Genomic DNA, 22,578 nt, shown 5'->3' with positions numbered 1-22,578 from the left:
CTTTTTTTTTTTTTTGGTTATCCATGCAAATCGTATGAAGTGAATTTGGCTGAATGTCTAGCTTCTTACCTATTACTTCATAAATGAATGATGAAGGTTAGGTTTGAAGTTCGAACCTCTTCGGTGAAGGTTGGTTGGTTGGTTGGTTGGCTTTAGGAGGGAAAAATAAGCTTGAACAAGCAAAGCATTAAACAGACAATTATGAACCCTCTCAGATGAGAAACCTTACAAATAAAAGGATTGCTTATTGCCTAAAAGCAAATTGAAGCAGAATAAAACTCAGGAAGATAGGAGAGAGAAAAAGATGCCAATGAGAATTTTAATGTGCCTTTTTGGAAAAAATATTATGTTCAAAGGTTACAGTGAGTTGATGGAAGAATAAATAAGTTATACACTTCAACAGACATCAATTGTTCTCTTCAGATGTTGCAGCAGATGTGCGTGCAAGAATATCTGGAAACTTGGGAGGCAATGTAAACAAAGGTTCATCATTACCAGAACCTTGAATAGCGAGCCCTAATGCATATCCCAACGCTCGAGATACTGGAACTGCAACAGCATTTCCAACTTGAATGTATCTGAAACATTGCAAAAATTATATCATTGTTCTAAAACAGCAAAAATTATATCGTTGTTCTAAAACTTCATCAAAGAGCACCAGAAAAAACTCAAATTGATTACTAGGATTATGTCAAAGATGAATCAAATATAACAAAAATTGTAAGGTATGTATAGATTTTTGAAATCCACCTTTCTTTAACTGGGCCACAAAGTTTGTAATGGTCTGGAAATCCTTGCAATCTTGCGTTTTCACGAATTGTTAACACCCTATCTTGTTCAGGATGTATTATAGCCTGCAAAGGTATTGTAGTGTTAAAAACTTAAATTTGTTCACATATTGAAGAAAAGCTAGAGTAAGCGAGATTATATAACCTGGTTGTGTGGTTCGGCTCTAGTAACCACGGTTGGTACGGTTTCATCCCACCATAAACGAGCAAAAGGTCTATAAAACAAAATAAGTTTGAAAACCAAACCAAACCAATTAATGACAAAAATAAAATAAAATAAAAAGATAAAATAAAGCATGAACACTTACTTTGATGAAGATCCGTTCACAAAACTCATGGCATAATCGGGAACCTGAAATGTATTAAGTTTGAAATGATGTGGCATTCTAAAAAAACCTTTGAAGTATGAAAAAGCAAAAGGAGTATGAAGTATTACCAAAGGCTTTCCTGAATCTAAATAAACCCTCTCTACATCAGGATCCCACTCTACTTTGTTGTCAGGACGTACGCGAACGCCAGGAAAATCTCTAAAGTTTGCCCCCTTAACAATAAAGTAAATTAAGAAATAAGGTGAATGTTATGAATCCAATACAATGTGGAACATTACATACTGCCAGGAACCTGCCTTTTTCTTAGGGACTCGACAAACTCTCTCATAATCATCGGCATTCAATTCCAGAGGACGGTGATCATGTAGCAGTAATTGCTTGGATGGGTTTGGAGAACCCAACGTTTCTACAAAACATAAACCAAAGGTAATAGTTGAAAAGAAAATAAATGAAATAGTCAAAAGAGAAGAATTCAGTGCTGAAGAAAGCCTGCATAACTACCATCTTTGCTCAGTCTTATCAATCTTTGGAAGTCAGTAACGGCTGGCTTTCCATATAGCATTTCATCCCTTTTTTCATAGTTGCCAACCTGTGGTTATAAAGATAAACATATATATATAATATAGTCACTATAAAACGAAAGGAAGTAAATGAAAATGCAAGAAGAAAAAAATAATATTAAAGATTTTAAAGTTTACCGCAGGAAGATCAGAAATTGCATCCTCCAACAAAAGCTTCCTTTCTAACTCTATATGATGACCCTCATCATATGCCACGGTACATGTCTGCATCAGTTCCTCATAGTTATAAAATAAAACATTAAACAAATTAAACCATATACTTTTAATTGTTTACCTCAAATTCAATAGGAATCACACCCCTTACAACTAAATCATGGGTGGGGAGTGGATACGAAGGCAATTTCTGCTCCCCAAAAAAAAAAAAAAAAAGGTCCATGAGAAAACAAGATCAAAATGATTATATATAGCTAATACCTGAACAATTACATAAAGTTACCTTAGCAGGTTGAGCTCCCCACAGGAACACTCGCATTCGAAATTGAGGAAGTCCATATGCACCTGCAGCCATCATGCCCATTCGAGCTTGATAATTCATGTCCACTAAACGACCCATTGCATAGCGTCCAAGAAAACCATCAGCAAACTTGACAAGATCAACCACATTTTCCATCAAAACAAGCTTAGGTTTTAGAAACTGCACTAAATCCATAAAGACAATCAGTTGCTTGTTTTTTTCATCTCTCAATGGATTATCTTTATCTCGAAACCGATTGAAGCCGCTAATGCCTTGGCAAGGTGGTCCGCCACATATCACATCGACATCACCCTACGCCAATAAAAAATTAGCAACGAAATTAACGACAACCACCACTAGCTAATCAAAAAACTTTGAATTGGTTATTCAGAACGTTAAATGAATTAAAAAATAAAAATAAATAAATAAACAAAGGGGCTTACAGGCAATGGCAAGCTTCTCGATTTGAAGCATTGGGTGACAAATTGCTTAATGGCTTCCTTACAATTACTGAGTAAAATACGATATGCACACTAAGAAAAGGTACTAATATATGGCGGTAACTGATAGATATTTGTGCAAATATAGTTTCATCAAGTTACATACCCCATGCCGTTGATTGGCTCCCAGGAATCTTCATCCGCCCCATAACCTTTCCAGTGAACCTACATAAAAGATATTGCACAACAAAACGCTTCCAGGTCTCAATGGTATAGCAGAAAACTTTTACGAAAAATATTTATAAATATTCATTTAAAAAACTAATGGCTTTGAAATCACTAGCTCATAGAACATAAGTTTACAGGCAAAGGAAATGGAATTTCCACAATCCATAAATAAGCAAAATGCTATTGGTTAATAGCCCAAATTTTTATCGAGAAAATTACAACTTCTAATATCAACTCTAGTAATAGATTTGAGGTGAAACATCTAAAATTGACACGCTCCACATAATACTCGATCAAGGTCTAAAGTTCATATACCTTAACATACAGTCCTCGGTCCCCTGTTTCTTTGGGATCGCCATAGCATATTGCAAGTACTTTTTCAACTTCAAAAATCTCAGAATCTTCCCCATCATCCTTGTCATTGTCACTTCCTTCATCTTCTTCATCTTCATCATCTTCATTAAAATGAAAATCTAACTCGTGTTCTGGTACGCCATTACTTTTAACCAGATTAAAGTATACGCATAACTTTTGCCATTCTTTAAGCAATGACAAAAAATCCTCAGCAAGTTCATTTCTGACCTGATAAGCAATAAAAATTACTCTGTAAGTTCAATGCGTATACACAACTTCAAGACCAACCAAAAAAAAAAAAAAAACAAAAAATGTGACAAATCTACCTCTGTCTCTGGATGGTTAAGTTTTAGACTATTAATAGCATGTTCATTTAAATCAACCGCCCATCTCTGTAACATAAATAAATAAATAAATAAATAAATATTACAATAACATAAATCAATTTTCCTTATAAATAAAATTTACTAAAATTACAATAATTTGTGGGACTTTCCAGAAGTATTAGTCTGAGAAAGAAATAGCTTACAGTCACAAGATTTAGACCAGAAAGATGTGCACCAAGACAAAGTCCTGTAGACATTGCACCACAACCGGAGTATATATCAAGCAAAGTTACTTCTGGTACAGTACGCCCATGAACTTCTTCCATGGGTTCAGAATTCACTTCATGAACCCCATTAATGTCAATTTCACTAGAAATGGTTGATGATGTCTCACTACCAGCTGACTTATTATCTGCCGCTTTTAAAGGCAAATTACAAGTTCAAAACAAGATTAAGGAGCAAAAGACAAAATGGTTGGATTTCAAAACAAGAAAAGGTGAATAAATTTTTATAATTATAAAGTGCACCTATGTTTTAGGTCATGTCTTTACTTTCTTAAATGTCACCAAGGGAAGTAAATAACCTGCTGGTAAATTGGTGAAGGTGTGGTATGGCAATAAATAAAATGTATCACAATAATAATCACAAGCTGGAATGGATTTTCTCTTTGTATCCAAATCAACCTGAAAGAAACAAGAAAATATTACAACTCAATTCATGTAAACAAACAGAAAATAAAATATTTGCGTAAAATGAGAAGTTAAGACTTTACATTTAAAGGCAATCTAACAATATTTATCTTTTCAATAAGACAATTCAAAGGATTAGGATCCTGAACTTCAGAGTAGAATACACGTTTAGGATCAAGAACAGCACAATCTTTGATGACCTATAAGAATTGGAAACAAAAAAGAAACATAATCAAGAACACATGCATTATCGCATAATATTTACATAAAATAAAAGAGACACAAAATATATATCTATATATATGGGAAAAATGAAAGGAAAGGGTAGAGATCTTTTAATTATCTTACAGTATCTCTTGCTCTGTAATACCATTGCGCTGTGAAATATAGTTCTCCATCTATGGCTTCGAACATTTCCACAATTTTACAAATAAAGTAAGGTTCTCCTTGCCCAGCCTAAATACAACATATCAACAAGCAAATATAAGAGCTCCGTAAATTTGTACAACACATGGCCTACTCTACTAGTCCCGTGAATGAAATTTGCATCGAAATTGAGTGAAAGAAATAAACTCACTTTCACATGAGCATCATCATAGAGATTGTAAAGAACTCTTCCATCAACCTCTGCACTTGTATAATGACACCGAGCTTGGATAACCTCTTCATCAGAATCAGGTTTACTTTTACGAAATAAAAAAAAAAAATACATTACCAAAAAAAAAAAAAAAAAAAAAAAACACTTCTTGTGGGTAAAAAAACAATCACTTGCATAAAACAAAATAATAATAATAATAATAATAATAATACACTTACTCTTTTGATATTTTTGACCCAACTACTTGCTTTTTCTTCTGAAATAAAACATAAACGTAATGTGTTAAAAGTAATGTAACTGCATAAGTGAACAAAACTTAGTTCTCGAACGAACAGTTGCCAATACTTTTTTTTCGAAGATGGAAGCAATGTAATTACCAATTTTCACTTAGAGTGCCATGAATACTGAAAAATACCCTTGGCACCGAACTTTTTAATGGATTGATAAAAAAAATTATGCACACCAAAGTAGACAAAACCCAGCACCAAAAAAAAAAAAAAAACAAAAAAAACAAAACAAAAAACCAAAAAATTCGATGAAGATGAAATTTATCAACTAGTTAGAGAATTAAGTAAATATAAGAACTACATAAAGTACAGCACTGCAAAATAACTGCTTTCCTACATAAATATAGGAGCTAAATATAGCATATACTGCTACTTCCGAAACAAAATTAGCGTCTTTTCTTCCATTGCTGAATTAGTTCCACTCTTCCTCAGATGCGAACTCATTTTCTCAATATTTATCCAAAGTTCCCAATGAATAACATACATCACTCAAAAATGAACACCAAGTGCAACCATTTTCATATGAAATTAGTTATCTCTGTACGTTAAAAAATAAAAAAGCTACAGAGAGTCAAATTCCAAAAAAATAAAGAAATAAATAAAATAAAATTGAATTTAAAAAATTCCAAATGGGAAGACAAAAAAACCAAAACAAAACAAAACAGTTTCACCTTCTCCTGATATCGTTCAGGCCATCGTCGCCTGGCATCGTCAGGAGGCACCTGTTCTCCAACAAACCTATTCTGAGATTCATCCTCGCTACCATACGACTCGTCTGACCTATCCGCAACTCCCAAGCAATCTTGAGCCTCTTCGTTTCTCAACTCCTCTTTCCTCTTCAGCCTCTTCGAAGAGGAAGCAGTTTTCAACGATGAAGAAGCAGAAGAAGAAGAAGAAGCCGCCGTTGACTTCGCCTTGCGACTCTTCGGCATTGTAATAGTCTTGCGCTTCTTCGGCATTGCTGTAGGTTGCGAAAGATCGAGACGAATCGCCCTACCTTTCGAAGATGTCCGTACTGGAGTTCGGTGCGGCGCGGGAGAGCGAAGAAGAAGAAAAGGAAAATGGAAAAAAGTGGGGGGTGTTTTAAAAAAGGGTTTTTAATCTGAAAATTTGAAGAGCGTGTGTGGAGTGGAGTGGGCGGGAAACCTCAAATTTTGGGGTTTCGTGCGCTGAAATTTTGAGTGGGTTCACTCTGGGACCTGGTTGGAGTATTTTTGAGGAGTGTTTGGCTACGGGTTTTTAGATTTTGAACGTTTAAAACTTTTCAAAGGAGTGTTTGGTTATAAGTCTCTGACATGAATTATTGTTCTGCACTTTTTTTATTTATTTATTTTGGCAAAACAAAACCATCCATCTTCTATCATCAAATTCAAATTTTAAATAATTTTTTAAATGTGAATTCTTAAATATCTAGTTGCAAATTTTTGGTAATGGTTTGTAAAGAAAAATTTTCTGATATTGGTCAACAATTGCATATGGGTCCATTTAAGGCAAATCGGTACCACGTGATTCATGTCAAAGGAAATAAATCAAGTCTAAAATTTGATGTGACGTGTGCTTTATAAGAATATTTGACAAACTCACGACCACACAAACTTAACGGAGTTCTTATGGTAAAATTATAAATCAAATCGGTCAAATTATAAACAATATAAACCATTAGGGAAAAGCCATTTCGAGGTCAACTCGATTTAAGCAAATGAGGTCAATTCTAGTATTCCATTAAATTGTTTTATACAATTCATGATATGCTATAGTTAATCATAAGCTTTAACAAAATTTGGCAAACCTTTGAAAATCTGGTACAAAATCATAGCGAATATGCTAATGAAGGTCTAAAAGGAAGGTTCAATAGCCAATTGAGGTGATCTACCATGGAAAATCTTTTTTTTTTTTTTTTTTGGGTAAAATCATGGAAAGTCAAAATATAATCCATCAAGAGGGAGCAAATAAGATGGAAAGGACTACAAGTTTGTAGATGGTAGACCATAAAGGAAAAAATATTAACAATGAGACTTGATTCGAAATAAAAAATAAAAAGGACAAAATGTATTTTAGTATTTTCTAGTTTTAGTTTTTTTATTTAGAGGTCTATAAATTTTTATTTTACATGTAATACTTTCTACTATCCAAACCGTTAAAAAAAAAAAGATTCAGTTAAAAATCAGTCAATTTTTTAATATTTTTTTGTTTTTTTTCTGAAAATTTAAAAATGGAAAAATATTTTTAAATTGAAAAATCTATGAGTGACAAATCTTCCAAGCGGCTAAAAATAGTTATACTTCCTCCCGCTGCTGCTGGTGGGTCTTCATCCCCATCTCCATCCCTTCTGGTGGTGGATACGATTTCTATCATCGTTTTACAATTTCTAACCTCCAAAGTTGTGAGTTGGTTCAAACCAGTTGCAGCAATGGAATCGGTAAACAAATAGCTCATCCCGTGACATAAACATATAGACAAATATGTTAGATTGTGGAATGAGATTGCTAATGATTGTAGATTCTTCAATCTACGACACATCTCCACTTCCAGAGATTTCAAGTTCGGGAGAAGTACAATTGACCGATGATCATCAGCTGCATGGTGGGAGCTGGAGTTGGAGTTGGAGTTGGAGTTGGACTTGTGGCGTCCGACAGATAGACCAGCTTGGGTAATTTAAAAAGCCTAAAGTATGTTAAAGCTGCAAAGTGCCCCCCATTATTAATCTGCCCATTAGGTGTTTGTTGTTCCATGAATAAAACTTTGTAAAAAGCTCGGTACACATCCATATATTGTAGACATGGTAACTTGTCAAGAGAAACAAATGGAAAATCAATTGATGTAAAGTGTACACAAGACAGCTGAAGCTCTTCTAGTGTGGGAAAACACTCTGCTGGAAGGAGTGGGCCATAAAAAATCTCCTTTCCGCCAAACACCATTTGACTCAAATTGGGGAATGAATCCTCATCAAATATTCAACACATTATATCATACATGCATATATGTGTCGAAGGCACAAAGTAAGAATCTTGCCAATTTAAAAAAAAAAAAATGTTTACCTTTGCAATGAAATTTTAAAAACATTTTTCTATTTTCAATTTTTCAAAAAAAAACAAGAAAGTATTAAAAAATTAAACTTAACGGTTTGGATAATAGAAGATGTTATATGTAAAAAAAGAAATTTACAAACTCCTAACTAAAAAAAAGCTAAAAATTAAAGGGTATTAAAATGCATTTTGTCCAAATAAAACACAAAACAATGAAATAGGAAATTGATGATTATTGAGGCTAGAAACAAAAACTTGATGGAAGCCTATGTTGCAACCTAAAATAGGATACAGTTTTTTTTCAAGAAATAAAAAATAAAAAACAAATAAAAAAGTTCTTTCAAAGTGAAAGAAAACTTTGGGAATAAGATAAACATTAGAATATTCGTGTTATACCTCATATCTTTTTTTTTTCCTTTTTTTTTTTTTTTGTTGTTTGTGAAAAGAGTTATATCCCTTATCTTTGGAAAGAGTTAAAATAGAAGACAAAGTTTGTCATTGTCCTATCACTTAATTAATTAATAATGATATTACAATATAAGATTTTACAACCAACATATGATATGTATCACTGAAAAAAAGCATCTAAAATTATTAGTACGTTATTTTATGTTTTAAGACATATCCATGTATCTAAATTTTAGATCTTTTTAAATTGTATTCCCGTATTCTAGATTTTAAAAAACAAAAGCACATTTTACTGACAAAATAATTATTTAAAAAATGTTTAGTTACTCTTAAAAACAAAAATTATTCAATATACAACCATGTGTATATATCTTTCCTCTTACATAGAATGTCAGAGTGTGGATCTTATGGGTGTATTTGGTACGCAGGACAGGTTTGGATCGGACAGGATAGAATAGTGCAGTCCTGTGTTTGATATAGTTCTAGACTAAACGGTGGACTGGTTATTCCATTTTTGATGCAGGATTAGACTAGATTGGACTATTTTATATTTTTTTTTTAGTGAAAAATTATAAAATTTGATTTACAATTATAATAAAAAATAATATGCTTAATTAATATTGTAAATTGATATATTTGTATTTACATATAAAATTTCAATTTTTATTACATTCACAAACTATATTAATTTATAATTTTAAAAATAAATAAAAATTAAATTATAACATAATATTTTATAAATAATAATTAATAAAAAATAAAGATAATTAATGAAATTTTGTAATTGTAATTTTTTTCTTTACATTGTAATTAAATTGTAATTTTTTTTTACACCCACAAATTACTTTTAATATATGGTTTTAAAAACCAATTAAATTGATATTATAATATGTTAAATCATATATACAAATAAAAAAACATAACATCATATTTAATTACGAATTTGTTAATAACTACGATTTCACATATTTGTCTGCATACAAATGTATATATTTGAGTTTACACCGATAACTAGTTATATGCCAAATAAATAAAAACACCCATTGATAGTAATCCAAAACAAATAGCCGGTTATACAACCATTACTCCACTCACTGTTCAAGTTGGCACGTGTATATGCGGTGATTTATTGTTGATTCCTATAACCTCTAGCATATCGCCTTATATATGCCCAGTACATATACATAAACAAAAGTAACATAAATACCATACAAAAAGACTCTAATTGTGAATCATTTGGAAGCAAAAAGAATGCAGCGACTTTTCTTTGATCCATATGTACTACCAAAAAAAAAAAACAAATAAATCAAAAGCACATTATATTTAAGACACATAATTTATTTTGGATGAAATAGAAACAATTATTTCTGGAACTAAGAAAAGATAAAAGAAACATAATCATTCCCAAACTTTTTTGTTTAATTGATTATGGCAATGAGGTAGAATTAAAGATTAACAAAAAAAATATGAACTTCATATTTAATATTTATTTATACTTATGTTCAACTAATATTTTTCTTAACATTTGTTCATTCGTAATCAAATAATATATTTCATAATTGTTATATTTAATATGTATTTTATATATTTTTATTTGTTTATAACATGTTTTAAATAAATAAGGCATCAATTTCATAACCTCATTTCAATAAAGTGGATCGACTCAATAGGGTGTGTTTGATTTGTGTTAGAGAGGGGAATTTTTAGGTGACATGGAATTAGTTTTATTAGGCCAATATATATAGATAGTATATTAATATATAAGGAATTTCATAAGAGTGTTGTACAAAGTACAAACAACTAAATCCAATTTCAAATTAATGGCTCGGGTAGCATGCCAATGGAAAATTTCAACTGTAGCCAAACATCATCAATAGCAATCCAACGGAAAATACCAAATGAGCAAACATGAGAGATTTTCCCAAACATAAACTGTAGCCAAACATCATCAATGAAAAGTATCAAATGGAATTATTTTCCACATCCAAGGAACACGAGATAGATTTTCTTCAACAAAATACAAAGAAAAAAAACTTAGCAGGAAAACCAACAAAGAGAAAATTAAAACATTTGATCGACACCACTTTAAATATGCACTTTTCGGCTAACCAAGCTTTCTAGGCTGTCAAAGACCGAAGTTTTTCAACCACTCGTAAGTTGCACTGCCTCGTTGTCCAACCGATCCCAATCACAAGATAAGTCTAAACTACAGAAAAAGGAAAGTCATATGCATTAAAGATAAGTTCAAAAATAATAACAATAATAAATGAACAAAAAAAAAATTTAAACTACAAAAGAAAAGAATATCCATCCTAGGATGTATATATAAGAATCCCAAAAAGTTGCAATGACTATAAGAATCCCAAACACAATCATCTCAACATATCCTAAGCCGCCCACCCACTACAATAACAAATGTCCAGCACTTAAATGAAAGTGTCACCAGACAGTTAACTAAAAGCCACTCAAACACCAAGGTAAACCCCAACTTCATCCTATAATCCACGTGTCAACTTAAGTATAATTTAGCATGCTAAAACTTAACAATAATGAAATGTCCTATATGTCACAGGCAGCAGTTTCATTTCAAGCATATTGCACATTTGCACTACAGCATATTATAAGTAATAGCTGGAGGCATGAAGTTTATGTGATTGCTCATGCCACGTTGATGTAATCTTAAATATATATATATATATATATATATTTCAACAGGACAGGGCAAGGAAGTAAGAGAAGAGGATGAGGAGGGAAGCTGGGAGAGAGTGTAGAAAAGAAATTAGACTAAAATAAAGATGGACAAATAATTGAAATTACGAACCTGCTCAGACAAGTTTTTCCCTACAACGTTATGACCAGAAAACTTGCCTAATGCAACAATTAAACTAGTTTTTCCAACACCTGGACTACCTTCCAATAGAACTGGAATGCATGAGCAAAATTAAGGGAGTAAAATATTGAGATTCAAGAATATATAAGCAATAAAATTTTGAGCCAATTGAAACCATAGTATATGTTTTATGAACTGAAATAATATAGTAGTTGACATGAACAAAGAAGTAAAATAAAATCAATGGTTTTCTACTTTTTTTTTTTTTTCTTTTCCTATCTTCTCTATTTAACCTGAAAATTTGCTCTAAAGAGTAAGAAAAATTGTGGGATCATATAATCTGTAAGGTCAAGATTGGACTTTTTTCTTTTGAGGAATGACCATGATTGGACTACGATGGCCAAAAAACATGTATACATGTTGAGTAATAATAAACCATAAAGATATCCAAAGTGAGCCATACTGCCATATCCATCTTCTAATCAAGATTAGATAATTCTTTTTTTTTTTTTTTTCCTTTAAACTTCGTATTATCGGATAAAGTGAATTTAATAAACAAAGATTTTCGAATGAAAGAATTTGCAACCAACTCTATATTAACAAAGATTAGGCTTGTGTGCAACGACTGCACACTTAAAACAAAATTCAACCCCAAATAAACGCAAAGACAGTAAAAGGAAGCAGAGCAAATGCATAAAAAGAGCAAGCCAATGAGAAATTTGCTTGCGAGAAAGCTCAAGCACGCAAACCCTTTTGGCCTGAGAATCATCAGAGCAACCAATAACGGCTAGTATTCCACACATTTTGGTGGTTCAAAAACGATTCCAATTAAATATGAAAATAATAGTTCCAAGTTGCAGAGCAGTGAGAAAAATAAATGGTTAAAGAAAGAAAGAAGGCATTTTTTAGGGTAATAAAAGAAAAAAAGAAAAAGAGATGGAGAGAAACATGCAGCAGAAAATTTGTTAAATTTTTTTCCATAGTAATACAAACTACAAAAATTGCCCAAATCGAAAGAACTAACATATTGTAAAAGAGTATATCAAACAAATTTTCCCATATCGTAATAAGCAAAAGACCCAAATGTTAGAGAAAAATGACAGATCTAGTAAGATCGAATTTCATTTCAACAAAAAGGACAAGAGGAAAGGTCAAGAAAGAAGAAGAATCTACAAATTCAGATATGCAGAGATGGAGGGTACTCACCGACCGTGTCTATTTCTCTAAGAGATGCAGATGTCCGGCGGGCTCCTTTGACTTTCCATCATGTTCAAGCGAGGTCCTTCGGCTAGAGAATAGAGTTATTTTCCAGATCTAGTCAGATCTGCTTTCATTTCAACAAATTAGAAGAAGAACAGACAAGGAAGAAGAAGACTCAACTAATACAGAGATGCAGAGATGGAGGGAACTCACCGACCGTGTTTCTCTTTCTGAGAGATGCAGATGTCTGGCGAGCTCCTTCGGGCGAGAGAGTATATTAGGCTTTCGTTTCAGTTTGGGACAAAAATGACCCGGGGGCCCCGGGGGGGGGGGGGGGGGGGAGGGCGGGTCAGATGAGTCTCAATCGTTTGGGATTAAATTATTGTTTAGGTTAAGTTGTCCCAAACTCAAAATTGCAAACCAAACACCATACTTAGGACACAATCCCATCCAGTCCTGGCCGATCCTATTAACCAAACACATCCTACGGGATCTACATTTTATGTGAAAAATAAGATGTATTATCTTGTATAATAGTTATTCCTATTATAAGTAGAATAATTATTCATATTATTTAATTTCATAGCAATAATAAAATATAACATTGAATATAAAAAAAATAAAATAAAAAAAGGCATGAGAAAAGAACGAAGTGTAAAAATACAAAAAAAAAAAAAACGTATAGCATATTTTTCTATCACATATTTTATTTCATTATTTAATTTATAAACCAATTATATCCTAAAAACATTTTTTAGTAAAAGAAAAAAAATAAAATACTTATTCTATTTCATCATTTAATCTATAAACTAATTGTATCCTAAATATTTTTTTTTCTTATAAAAGAAAAAAAATAAAGGACTTATTCCTAGATATTTATCTATGTCCAACACCTACACATGAATCCAAGCAACGTTAATTTTATAAGGGTAAGTGAATCTTCAAAGGACTCTACTTTTTAAAATAACAATATAAAAAGCATCTTTTGACATCAAAATAGAAAATAAAAAAGTCTCTCCAACAACATTATAAATTTTTTTTATCATGTTTATTTTTATTTTTTTATAAATATTTATTATTATACCTGTAATTATTTTATGCGAGTTATTATTTAAATATTATATTAGTGGTATGGTAATATATGATATATTAGAACCCCTGTTAAGATTATGCAATTCTTAATGGAAATGTGAGATCTCGTCCGAAAATTATTTTTTCAATGTTTGTTTAGTATATTGTGAAAATTATTTTTTCAATGCTTGGTTAATGTGTTTTGTCGAAGAAATGTGGACTTCATTGGAAAGTAACTTTCAATATTAGAGAAGGTTAATATGATTCCATAAAGTAGGTGATATTTTCAGATTCTTTGGAAAAATAAATAAATGTGTTTACTATTCCCATATTATCTTTACATCAGAAAAAAATAATAACAACAATAAAGGTGGCTTGGAAAAGTGAATAAATGTGTTTATTATTCTCATATTATCTTTACATCTGAAAAAAATAAATTTTTTATCACACCTTAATTCCCATTTTTATAATATATTCCCAACATTTACTAAACATCAGTATTGAAAACTCATCCTAATGGACTAATTTAATTTATGGGAACTAAATCTTAAGAATTAATTTTCTATGCCATTATATAATATTTTAAAATAATTTATATATAAAAAAATAAATGTGAATAGAACAATCAATGTTTACAAAGAAAAACAATAAAAAAGTATGAATAAAAAAATTGTTGGTAGATGATATTTTAAAATTTTCTTATTTATTTTAAAATATGTTTTTTTTTCTTTTAATTTTTATTATAAAGAGTTTATTGATAGTGCTCTTAAAAAGTTGAAGTAAATACTTTTTTGACTTTTTAAAATAAGTATGATATATGGTGATTATTGCAGATTTTCGGAGGGATATGGATTATTCATTTCAAGCTCACCTTGTCTATTGAATAGAATTGGACATAACTATAAAGGTTTAGGAATTTTTTTGACGTATAAACAGTAGAAATTTTAATGCTTTTTATCATTGGACCAAATATGTTTTTTTTTTTTTTTAATAGTTCATCAGGGATACTTTAAAAAAATTAGAATAAATATTAATAAAAAGTCTTTAAAGCAAAGAGTATTGATATATTTAAATAATCCACTGAAAATCCCCTAAGCCAATTGTTGTAGACATTCGTGAGACATTCTATGTGGAACCAACTTATAAGAATTATTCAAAAGGGTGAGAAAGCTGTCTAAAACCGACCTCACCTTGTCAGATGAAGAAAATTGGCTGGAACTTGTAAAGCTTTAGGAATTTCTCTTACATATATACAAATAGATTAAGAAACTTAGGGTTTGTTTGGCAATTAAATTTTAAAACAGTTTTCTATTTTATAAAACAGAAAATTATTTTTAAAATAAAAAATTATTTATTTGGCTATCAGTTTTTAAAAATAAAATAATTTTAGAAAACAAATAAAAAAATTGAAATTTAGAAAACATTAAAATGAAGTTTTTTGTTTTCTATTTGAATTTTGAAAACTGTTTTTAAACATTATTGGTTAAACAGTTTTGTTTTCAAAACATAAATAAAAACAGTTTTTTTTTTTTAATTTTAAAAATAATGTTTTGAAAACTGAAAACAAAAAACATAGCCAAAACAAAACCTTATCTTGTTAAAAATCCTCACTAATTGGTGGTGTTGAGTGAAACTAACAGTAGTTCAAAACATGCATAAGGTTTACTCCATGTGACTTCAGCTTTTAAAGCTGAGTGATTGGCTCTGCTATATGCATGCAATTGGGAAGTGAAGCTAGGAGAGGAAAGCTCTATTTGAAGTTGACTAATGAATGAAATATCTTTGCAACACTAATCTTTTCATGGATACATTAACATTTGTTTTCGAATAAAAGTAACTTTGCATTTTCCAACGGAGATGGCTGTTGATTGGGTAGCCAAAGCAACAAGAAATACAGCTTCACCATTTGCATTTGTTCACCCTAGTGCTTTTATTAATATCTTGGAAAATCATGACTTGGATTGATCTTGCATTTTATTGGGAAAATTTTTTTTTTGATTAAAAAAAGAGTCTACCAATAAGTAAAAACTAAAGGTACTCATGTAAGATAAATACAATATTATATATGTAGTGTTCGTGGGATTTTTTTTTTTTGTACTTTAAAGATATATAATATTGTGGCATGCCAAAAAACCATAAAGAAGTTAGTAATGTGGCATTAAAATACCAACAGAAATACATGACTGTAAAATGGCACATAATCAATCAGTTTAAATAAACTATGGTACTATTTTTAAAAAAATTCAACTACGGTAAGTTTTAGTTCAATTATTTCTTTATAGCTACATCATAAATCAAACAAATACTTAAGATAAAATCGATTTAGTTAAATTAATATACAGTTAAATTTATATGCTTTATACATTTGAGTTTTTAACTCATATATATATATATATATATATATATATGTGTGTTAATATGCAATAAGTTGTTTATTAGATTAATATGATAATATTATTGCTAATATATATATATATATATATATATATATATATATTTATATAGGCATGAAACTGAAATTTGTTTCGATTTATCCAAGTAGGCTTATTCATTTTTTGGAATTAAATATAAAAAACAGAAGTTGATATAATAGTTCAATATAACATTATAATATCGATCTATAAATTTAATTTTATACTATTCATAATATTCTAAAAAAAAAACTCAAATTACAATAAATTTATTTTTAAAATTCAAACCCTAACATTTTATTTGGGGATATTAAAAGAAAATAAATACTTCAGAAGGGATAGGTCGACGTGGCACTAAATCAGTCCATCAACATACAAAGCGTGGGATATGATTTTACTTTTTTATTTTTTTATTTTTGATGAATGAGCAAGCGTGCGATAAACATACAAAGTAGATTAAATCTACGGTTATGCGAAGCCAGAAAGAATGCAATTGACGGCCGAAGATGAGGAGTGTGGGTCCCATCAAAAGCCAAACCAATTTGGGTTTGGTTTGTGTCTATGCCTTCTACATCATCCAAACACTAGTCGGCGTCTCTCTCCAATTCCATCCTCTTTTCAATCGATGAGACCCTAGCCCCCAAATTGGAGTTTTGGAAACCCTAATAATTTCCTACAAATTTTATGATCCACCACGATTTTCCTGCCGACTCGCCCTCTATTGTCCGATGATCAGTTTTGTTTGGGTTCTGGGCCATGTCTAAGGGTCTAAAAGCTTCGTTGGATTGAAGAAGATAATGATCGAATCGTCGAGATTCTCCTACCAACTATTTTATGGGTTTGAGCAATGCCGGAGCTTCGCAGAGGAGTACGCCGAGGTCGCGCTAGGGTAGCACACAAGCGATCGGACCCGCCTCCCTTGCGAAATTACGTGAAGACACGTGCCGCCGTCGCCAGAGAAGCTGCCGAGGCCTTGGCGAGGCCCAGGACAAGGTTGGCAGCTAGAAAGTTGAAGGAGGGGGATCAGGACGACCAGGTGATTGTGATATCCGAGAAGGACAGCGATTCAGGGCGTAGAAAGGGTAAAGAGAAGGGTGTGGAACAAGACAAAGCTGCGATGGGTGATGATAGCGGCGGTTTGAGTGCTAATAAAGCTGCCGGGCAAGAAGAAGAGGGTAACACCGCGCCTTTTCCCGAAAGGGTATGTGTGTTTTTTTGCTTTCTCTATTTTATTTTATCTTATTTTTGCTTTGTTTTGTTGTTTCAACTGTTCTATCGTACGGACTGATGTTCTAATTAAAATTTAATACTGCGTGGTTGAGTGGTTCTACTGGTGTGGTTCTATTTGTGTTGATGTGTTTTTTTTTTTTTTTTGGGTTGTATTATACTTTTATTTGCTGGTGTAATAATTTCAGATTGTGTTATTGACTTTATTAGAATTAGTTCATGGCCATATAGTTCACTTCGTGGTTTCATATAGAATGATCTCTGCATTGCTGCTTGTTATGCATGCATGTTGGCTTTAACCTTTTTTGGCTTATGCCTATGCAAGTTTATTTATTTGCTTTTTTTTTTTTTGGTTTTTTTGTTTTTTTTTGTTTTTTGGGGGTGGGGGGTTCATTTCAATTAAGTAGGGTAATGTCATAATTGGAAAGATGATTTAAAGCATTCATGTCATTGGAGTAAATTGTTGGCATATACGTTTTGCTTTGTCCTAGGGAGAAACGAAAAAAGAAAAGATTTTTGCTTTTACTTCTATACCTTGCACACTAATGACCCTGTATGTTTTGGGAAAATTTTCCGTTTCTCAGGTTCAAGTAGGAGGCTCACCTCAATATAAGGTAGAGAGGAGGTTGGGTAAAGGTGGGTTTGGTCAGGTGTTTGTTGGTCGTCGTGTTACGGGTGGAAATGATCGCACAAGTGGTTCTGGGGCTATAGAGGTAAGTTCAAGTCCTGTTGTTGTCTCTTGAATGCTGTATTTGTCAAAAATTTAGCTTCATGTTTAATTCTTTCAGGTGGCACTAAAATTTGAGCATAGAAACAGCAAAGGCTGTAATTATGGTCCTCCATATGAGTGGCAAGTGTACAAGTGGGTACTTTTTTTTCTTTTTATTTTTTTCCTTCTCTTATTTTCTTTCTTAATGTTAGTTTTTTGTAATGGTAAGATAGAATAAGTTAATGGCATATGCATCTGATCTACGAGTTTGATGGATTTTTTTTTGTTTTAACAGCACGCTTGGTGGTAGTCATGGAGTGCCTAAAGTGCACTACAAAGGAAGGCAAGGAGATTATTATGTAATGGTATGTTCTGTCACCTTATCTACTCCATATCTATATATATATATATATATTTTTTTTTTTTATGAATTACTGGTTGAAATTTCTAATTTTTGCATATGTATTGCAGGTTATGGACATGCTCGGACCAAGTTTATGGGATGTATGGAACTCTTCAGGGCAGGCGTGAGTATTCCTTCTTATTTTCTTTTTTCCAGCAGTGTACTCCATTTTTGTCTTGAAATTAGTAATTGAAAGTTTTGTGGTTGTTGGACGATTGAAACGCAGAACTAGTACTAAAACTTGATTCTCTGTTGCTAGACCCTTCCTTTCTTCCTTCTGTATCTATACTGACAGGAAGTTATCCCCATGATAGGAAGTATAAATTCTGTGCACTCTAAATAAATGAATAACCTATTGTATATATATCCAACAAGACACATCTGAACATCTAACAGGCATTTGAAGTACTGATGGAGTTAACCGATGACAGGAATAATATCGTTACAGAAGCCTTATGGAATTTATGTTTACCTGAGATTGGGCATATTATTTGCATTCTCTTATTTTTCTTGTTATTCTTGGTACTGGAATTGGTTTTTCTACTATTATTTGGAAGACCTCGTTGCCTATATGTTGAATTAAGGCTTCTTGCATGTATACAGAATGTCTGCAGAAATGGTGGCTTGTATTGCAGTTGAGTCTTTATCAATTCTGGAGAAGATGCACTCAAGAGGGTATGTGAACATAATTTCTGAAGCTTAATTTATTTCTGGAGTTGGGATTCTAACTGCTTTTAGTCTTTTAACTTCATAATTTCAAATCATGACTTTGTTTAATATTAGTTATGTGCATGGAGATGTAAAGCCAGAAAACTTTTTACTTGGTCAGCCATCTACTCCCCAAGAGAAGAAGTTGTTTCTTGTTGATCTTGGATTAGGTGAGTAAATTTTGTTTCATCTTTGTGGTTTCCCCTTAGTTATTACATTTTTTATATCTTCTTTATGATCACATATTTTGCAGCAACAAAGTGGAAAGATAGCTCCAATGGACAGCATGTTGAATATGATCAGCGTCCTGATATGTTTAGGTAGTAGTGCTTTGTATTTTTGTGTTATGCTTTACAATGGTCTTAAAAAATTGGTCGTAATTTTTTTTCTGTTCAATCCCCAGAGGAACTGTTCGATATGCTAGTGTTCATGCTCACTTAGGAAGAACTGCTAGTAGAAGAGATGATCTTGAATCCCTTGCATATACGCTCATTTTTCTCTTAAGAGGCAGGTTACCATGGCAAGGTTATCAGGTATGCATTTCCTCTTTATGCTGTGGTTTACTTGTACTCATTGTATTTTTTTCTTCTCTTTTTTTTTTTTTTTTTTTTTTTTTTTTGAAACTTATTTGATCCCTCCTTTATCCGCCTTCAGGGTGATAACAAGTCATTCCTGGTTTGCAAAAAAAAGATGGCAACATCTCCCGAAATGTTGTGCTGCTTCTGCCCTCCACCTCTTAAGCAATTTCTTGAGATCGTGGTGAACATGAAATTTGATGAAGAGCCAAATTATTCAAAGCTAATATCTTTGTTTGAGGGTTTGATAGGATCAAATCCAGCAGGAAGGCCAATTAAAATTGATGGTGCTCAAAAGGTAACATTGCCGACAGAAAAGGTGAAATTTGCTTTTGTGATGCCTATCAGAATGTAATATTTATATATTTATTTTTTTTGTGTAACCTTGCATAGATAATTAGTCAAGTTGGACAAAAACGGGGTAGATTGAATATTGAGGAAGAAGATGATGGGCAACCTAGGAAGAAGGTTCGCCTAGGAGTTCCTGCCACTCAATGGATTTCGGTTTACAATGCTAGACTACCAATGAAACAAAGGTAGATCCATTATGTTCTAAACATTATACTTCCGTGTCCCCATGCTTTCCTTCCCCTCAATGAAGTAGTTTTACTTGATTTTTCTCTTGTGTGGTTCATATCTTACATTTAAATGATTGTCTTGATATCAGTTGATCAAGATTTTGTTGGATAGACCTAATATCTATTGTTACTATTGCTGCTGCTTTCAAATTAGGTACCATTACAATGTGGCTGATGCAAGGTTAGCACAACATGTGGAGAGAGGTATGGCAGATGGTCTGCTTATAAGTTGTGTTTCATCTTGCTCTAATCTTTGGGCACTTATTATGGATGCTGGAACTGGTTTTACAACCCAAGTTTATGAACTGTCTCCATTCTTCTTACACAAGGTGGTTTCTGTGCTGCATGATTATATTTTTCACCATCTTTTCATTTCAGATACTATCCTTCTGAACAATTAATGAATTTTCTGTTCCAAATGAACAGGAGTGGATCATGGAACAATGGGAGAAAAACTATTACATTAGTTCTATTGCTGGTGCTAACAATGGAAGCTCCCTTGTAGTGATGTCCAAAGGTTTGTTCTTCACAGTGAACTATGATATTGATTGTTGGAAATCATGTTTTAATGGGAGAAAAGTTGTGTATTTTTAGTAATATTGGAACTTATGAGAAGCTTCTATAGAAGGGTTGCATTTGCTTGTTAGCTTTAGTTTTCATTTTGCTGATTATCATTCCATTTGAGTTTCCTTAACAAGAGCTGTAGAATTGTTTTGGGATGAATGCTTATTCTTGCTTGAAGTTTCTGGGAGCTATTAAAATATCTACTTTTACGTGCATTTACTCAATTTCAACTTCTAGATCATGACTTCATGGTCCTGATTCAACAGGAACCCAATACACCCAACAATCTTACAAAGTAAGTGATTCTTTCCCATTCAAGTGGATCAATAAGAAATGGAGAGAAGGATTTCATGTGACCTCAATGGCAACTGCTGGGAGCCGCTGGGGTGTTGTCATGTCACGCAATGCTGGCTTTAGTGATCAGGTGAAGCTTTACCTTTTTATTCTCTGTGTTTGCTGTTCTCTTAACATATTGTGTTAGTTTAATGACTTCATATTAGCATTTTTATAATAAAAGCTGGCCTTTCCTGTTCTGGAAGTGTATGTTCGTTGTTTTCCTGGGGAATACACTCTTGCCTTTATAATATATTGTCAGTCTGTCATCCGTGTCATCCTAAACAAGAGTCTTCTGGTTTGTTTATATAATGTACAAATGTTTAGGCACTAATATTCCATAAACAGATGACGGCTTTTCATAAATTCAACGCACATAGTTATTGCATTGTCTATTATTATTTGTTTTTCTTTTTAATTTGATGTCCGTCTTTTGATTTTTCTCTTATGTAGGTCGTGGAACTTGATTTTCTTTATCCAAGTGAGGGCATTCACCGACGTTGGGATAATGGTTACCGTATAACATCAACAGCTGCAACTTGGGATCAAGCTGCTCTTATTTTGAGTGTCCCTAGGCGCAAACCTGGGGATGAGACTCAGGAAACTCTCCGTACATCTCAGTTTCCAAGTACACATGTTAAGGTACATGCTTGCTTAGTGCTAGTTCTATGTAATAGAGTTTCTTGTAGATGAACAAATAAATAGGCTCTTTTTTGACTCTTATATGGAACCATAGTGGATCATAGACCTCACTGCATTTTGTTTTTTCATATGCAGGAAAAGTGGGCTAAGAATCTTTATCTTGCCTGTTTGTGTTATGGCCGAACTGTGTCATGAGCCCTTTAAATTGCAAGGAACTCAGGCGTATGGAAGAAGAAATTATAATTTTTTGCTGTTCCTTTTCTGCCCTATCAGTGGGCTTTTGTTTTTTTTCGTATTATTTGTAAAAATTGGTTGTAGCCTAGTAGTTGGCTGCAGCAGCACTGAAGGTTGTTGGTGCATGTTGCAGCATAACCAAATGTTGTATGATAAATACTTCGTTGAAGGTGCACGGTTGGCATTTTAATTAGTTCTCATTTGCTGATAATTATATATATTTTTATCGCAGTGTTTTTTTTTTATCTTTTAATCTATTCTCTTGTGCAATTTTAAGATGGTGGACATTGTTGATTGTACAGGTTCTAGAAACCTTTTCTTAATTGATTAGATAAATCAGAACACTAAATAGAGGTCAGCTCAGGCTGATTCGAGGGGTTCCAATTAAGTGGAAGAGTTCAGCTGAGACCATTTTTAAACTAGGCACTAGATGCAAATTACTGGAACTGAACAAGTTCTCAACTACAAGTATGCAATCCATGCAAGGTTCCATGATGAAGATTGGATATAAAGATTACGTTTTGTAGTAAAAAAATTTATGTTCCTGATCGAACAGCACTCACTTCTCGACCGAGGAGGAATATA

General features: G+C 32.3%; 2 protein-coding genes and 1 long non-coding RNA gene across 6 annotated transcripts; 1 reads left to right on the top strand and 2 right to left on the bottom strand.

The window, feature by feature from the left end:
* Nucleotides 1-290: 290 nt before the first annotated feature.
* LOC107415089 (DNA (cytosine-5)-methyltransferase CMT3) lies at nucleotides 291-6,326 on the bottom strand. 2 transcript variants are annotated; one of them, XM_048471718.2, is made up of 21 exons: nucleotides 5,746-6,326; nucleotides 5,006-5,043; nucleotides 4,767-4,872; nucleotides 4,538-4,645; nucleotides 4,273-4,389; nucleotides 4,084-4,183; nucleotides 3,704-3,912; nucleotides 3,501-3,566; nucleotides 3,136-3,402; nucleotides 2,759-2,817; nucleotides 2,596-2,662; nucleotides 2,135-2,464; nucleotides 1,973-2,041; nucleotides 1,816-1,902; nucleotides 1,619-1,706; nucleotides 1,414-1,523; nucleotides 1,225-1,329; nucleotides 1,097-1,140; nucleotides 934-1,003; nucleotides 751-854; nucleotides 291-578 (listed from the first exon to the last, which is right to left on the bottom strand). In XM_048471718.2, exons 1-21 carry the CDS (start codon nucleotides 6,031-6,033, stop codon nucleotides 407-409), a joined length of 2,604 nt encoding a protein of 867 aa, XP_048327675.2. In that variant the 5' UTR covers nucleotides 6,034-6,326; the 3' UTR covers nucleotides 291-406. The 2 variants fall into 2 exon arrangements, with proteins under 2 accessions (XP_048327675.2, XP_048327674.2); XM_048471717.2 differs by having other exon boundaries at nucleotides 3,704-3,918; nucleotides 5,746-6,325.
* Nucleotides 6,327-10,456: 4,130 nt separating this feature from the next.
* On the bottom strand, nucleotides 10,457-12,860 carry LOC125422171 (uncharacterized). 3 transcript variants are annotated; one of them, XR_007240503.2, is made up of 3 exons: nucleotides 12,752-12,860; nucleotides 12,545-12,662; nucleotides 10,457-10,714 (listed from the first exon to the last, which is right to left on the bottom strand). It is a non-coding gene; the product is annotated as an uncharacterized LOC125422171 (long non-coding RNA). The 3 variants fall into 3 exon arrangements; XR_007240501.2 differs by having other exon boundaries at nucleotides 12,545-12,855; XR_007240502.2 differs by having other exon boundaries at nucleotides 10,457-10,709; nucleotides 12,545-12,855.
* A 3,727-nt stretch (nucleotides 12,861-16,587) lies between these two features.
* Nucleotides 16,588-22,224, top strand: LOC107415090 (casein kinase 1-like protein HD16). The gene is made up of 16 exons (XM_048471290.2): nucleotides 16,588-17,221; nucleotides 17,832-17,960; nucleotides 18,036-18,109; nucleotides 18,252-18,321; nucleotides 18,428-18,483; nucleotides 18,963-19,034; nucleotides 19,143-19,237; nucleotides 19,321-19,387; nucleotides 19,471-19,600; nucleotides 19,722-19,940; nucleotides 20,036-20,178; nucleotides 20,375-20,549; nucleotides 20,647-20,737; nucleotides 21,051-21,208; nucleotides 21,571-21,759; nucleotides 21,895-22,224. The coding sequence occupies exons 1-16, from the start codon at nucleotides 16,868-16,870 to the stop codon at nucleotides 21,952-21,954; spliced, it is 2,082 nt and encodes a 693-aa protein (XP_048327247.1). The 5' UTR covers nucleotides 16,588-16,867; the 3' UTR covers nucleotides 21,955-22,224.
* Nucleotides 22,225-22,578: the final 354 nt, after the last annotated feature.

The sequence above is a fragment of the Ziziphus jujuba genome, chromosome 4 (assembly GCF_031755915.1).
Source record: "Ziziphus jujuba cultivar Dongzao chromosome 4, ASM3175591v1".
Lineage (NCBI taxonomy): Eukaryota > Viridiplantae > Streptophyta > Magnoliopsida > Rosales > Rhamnaceae > Ziziphus > Ziziphus jujuba.
This window is presented reverse-complemented; position numbering and strand designations above follow the sequence as displayed.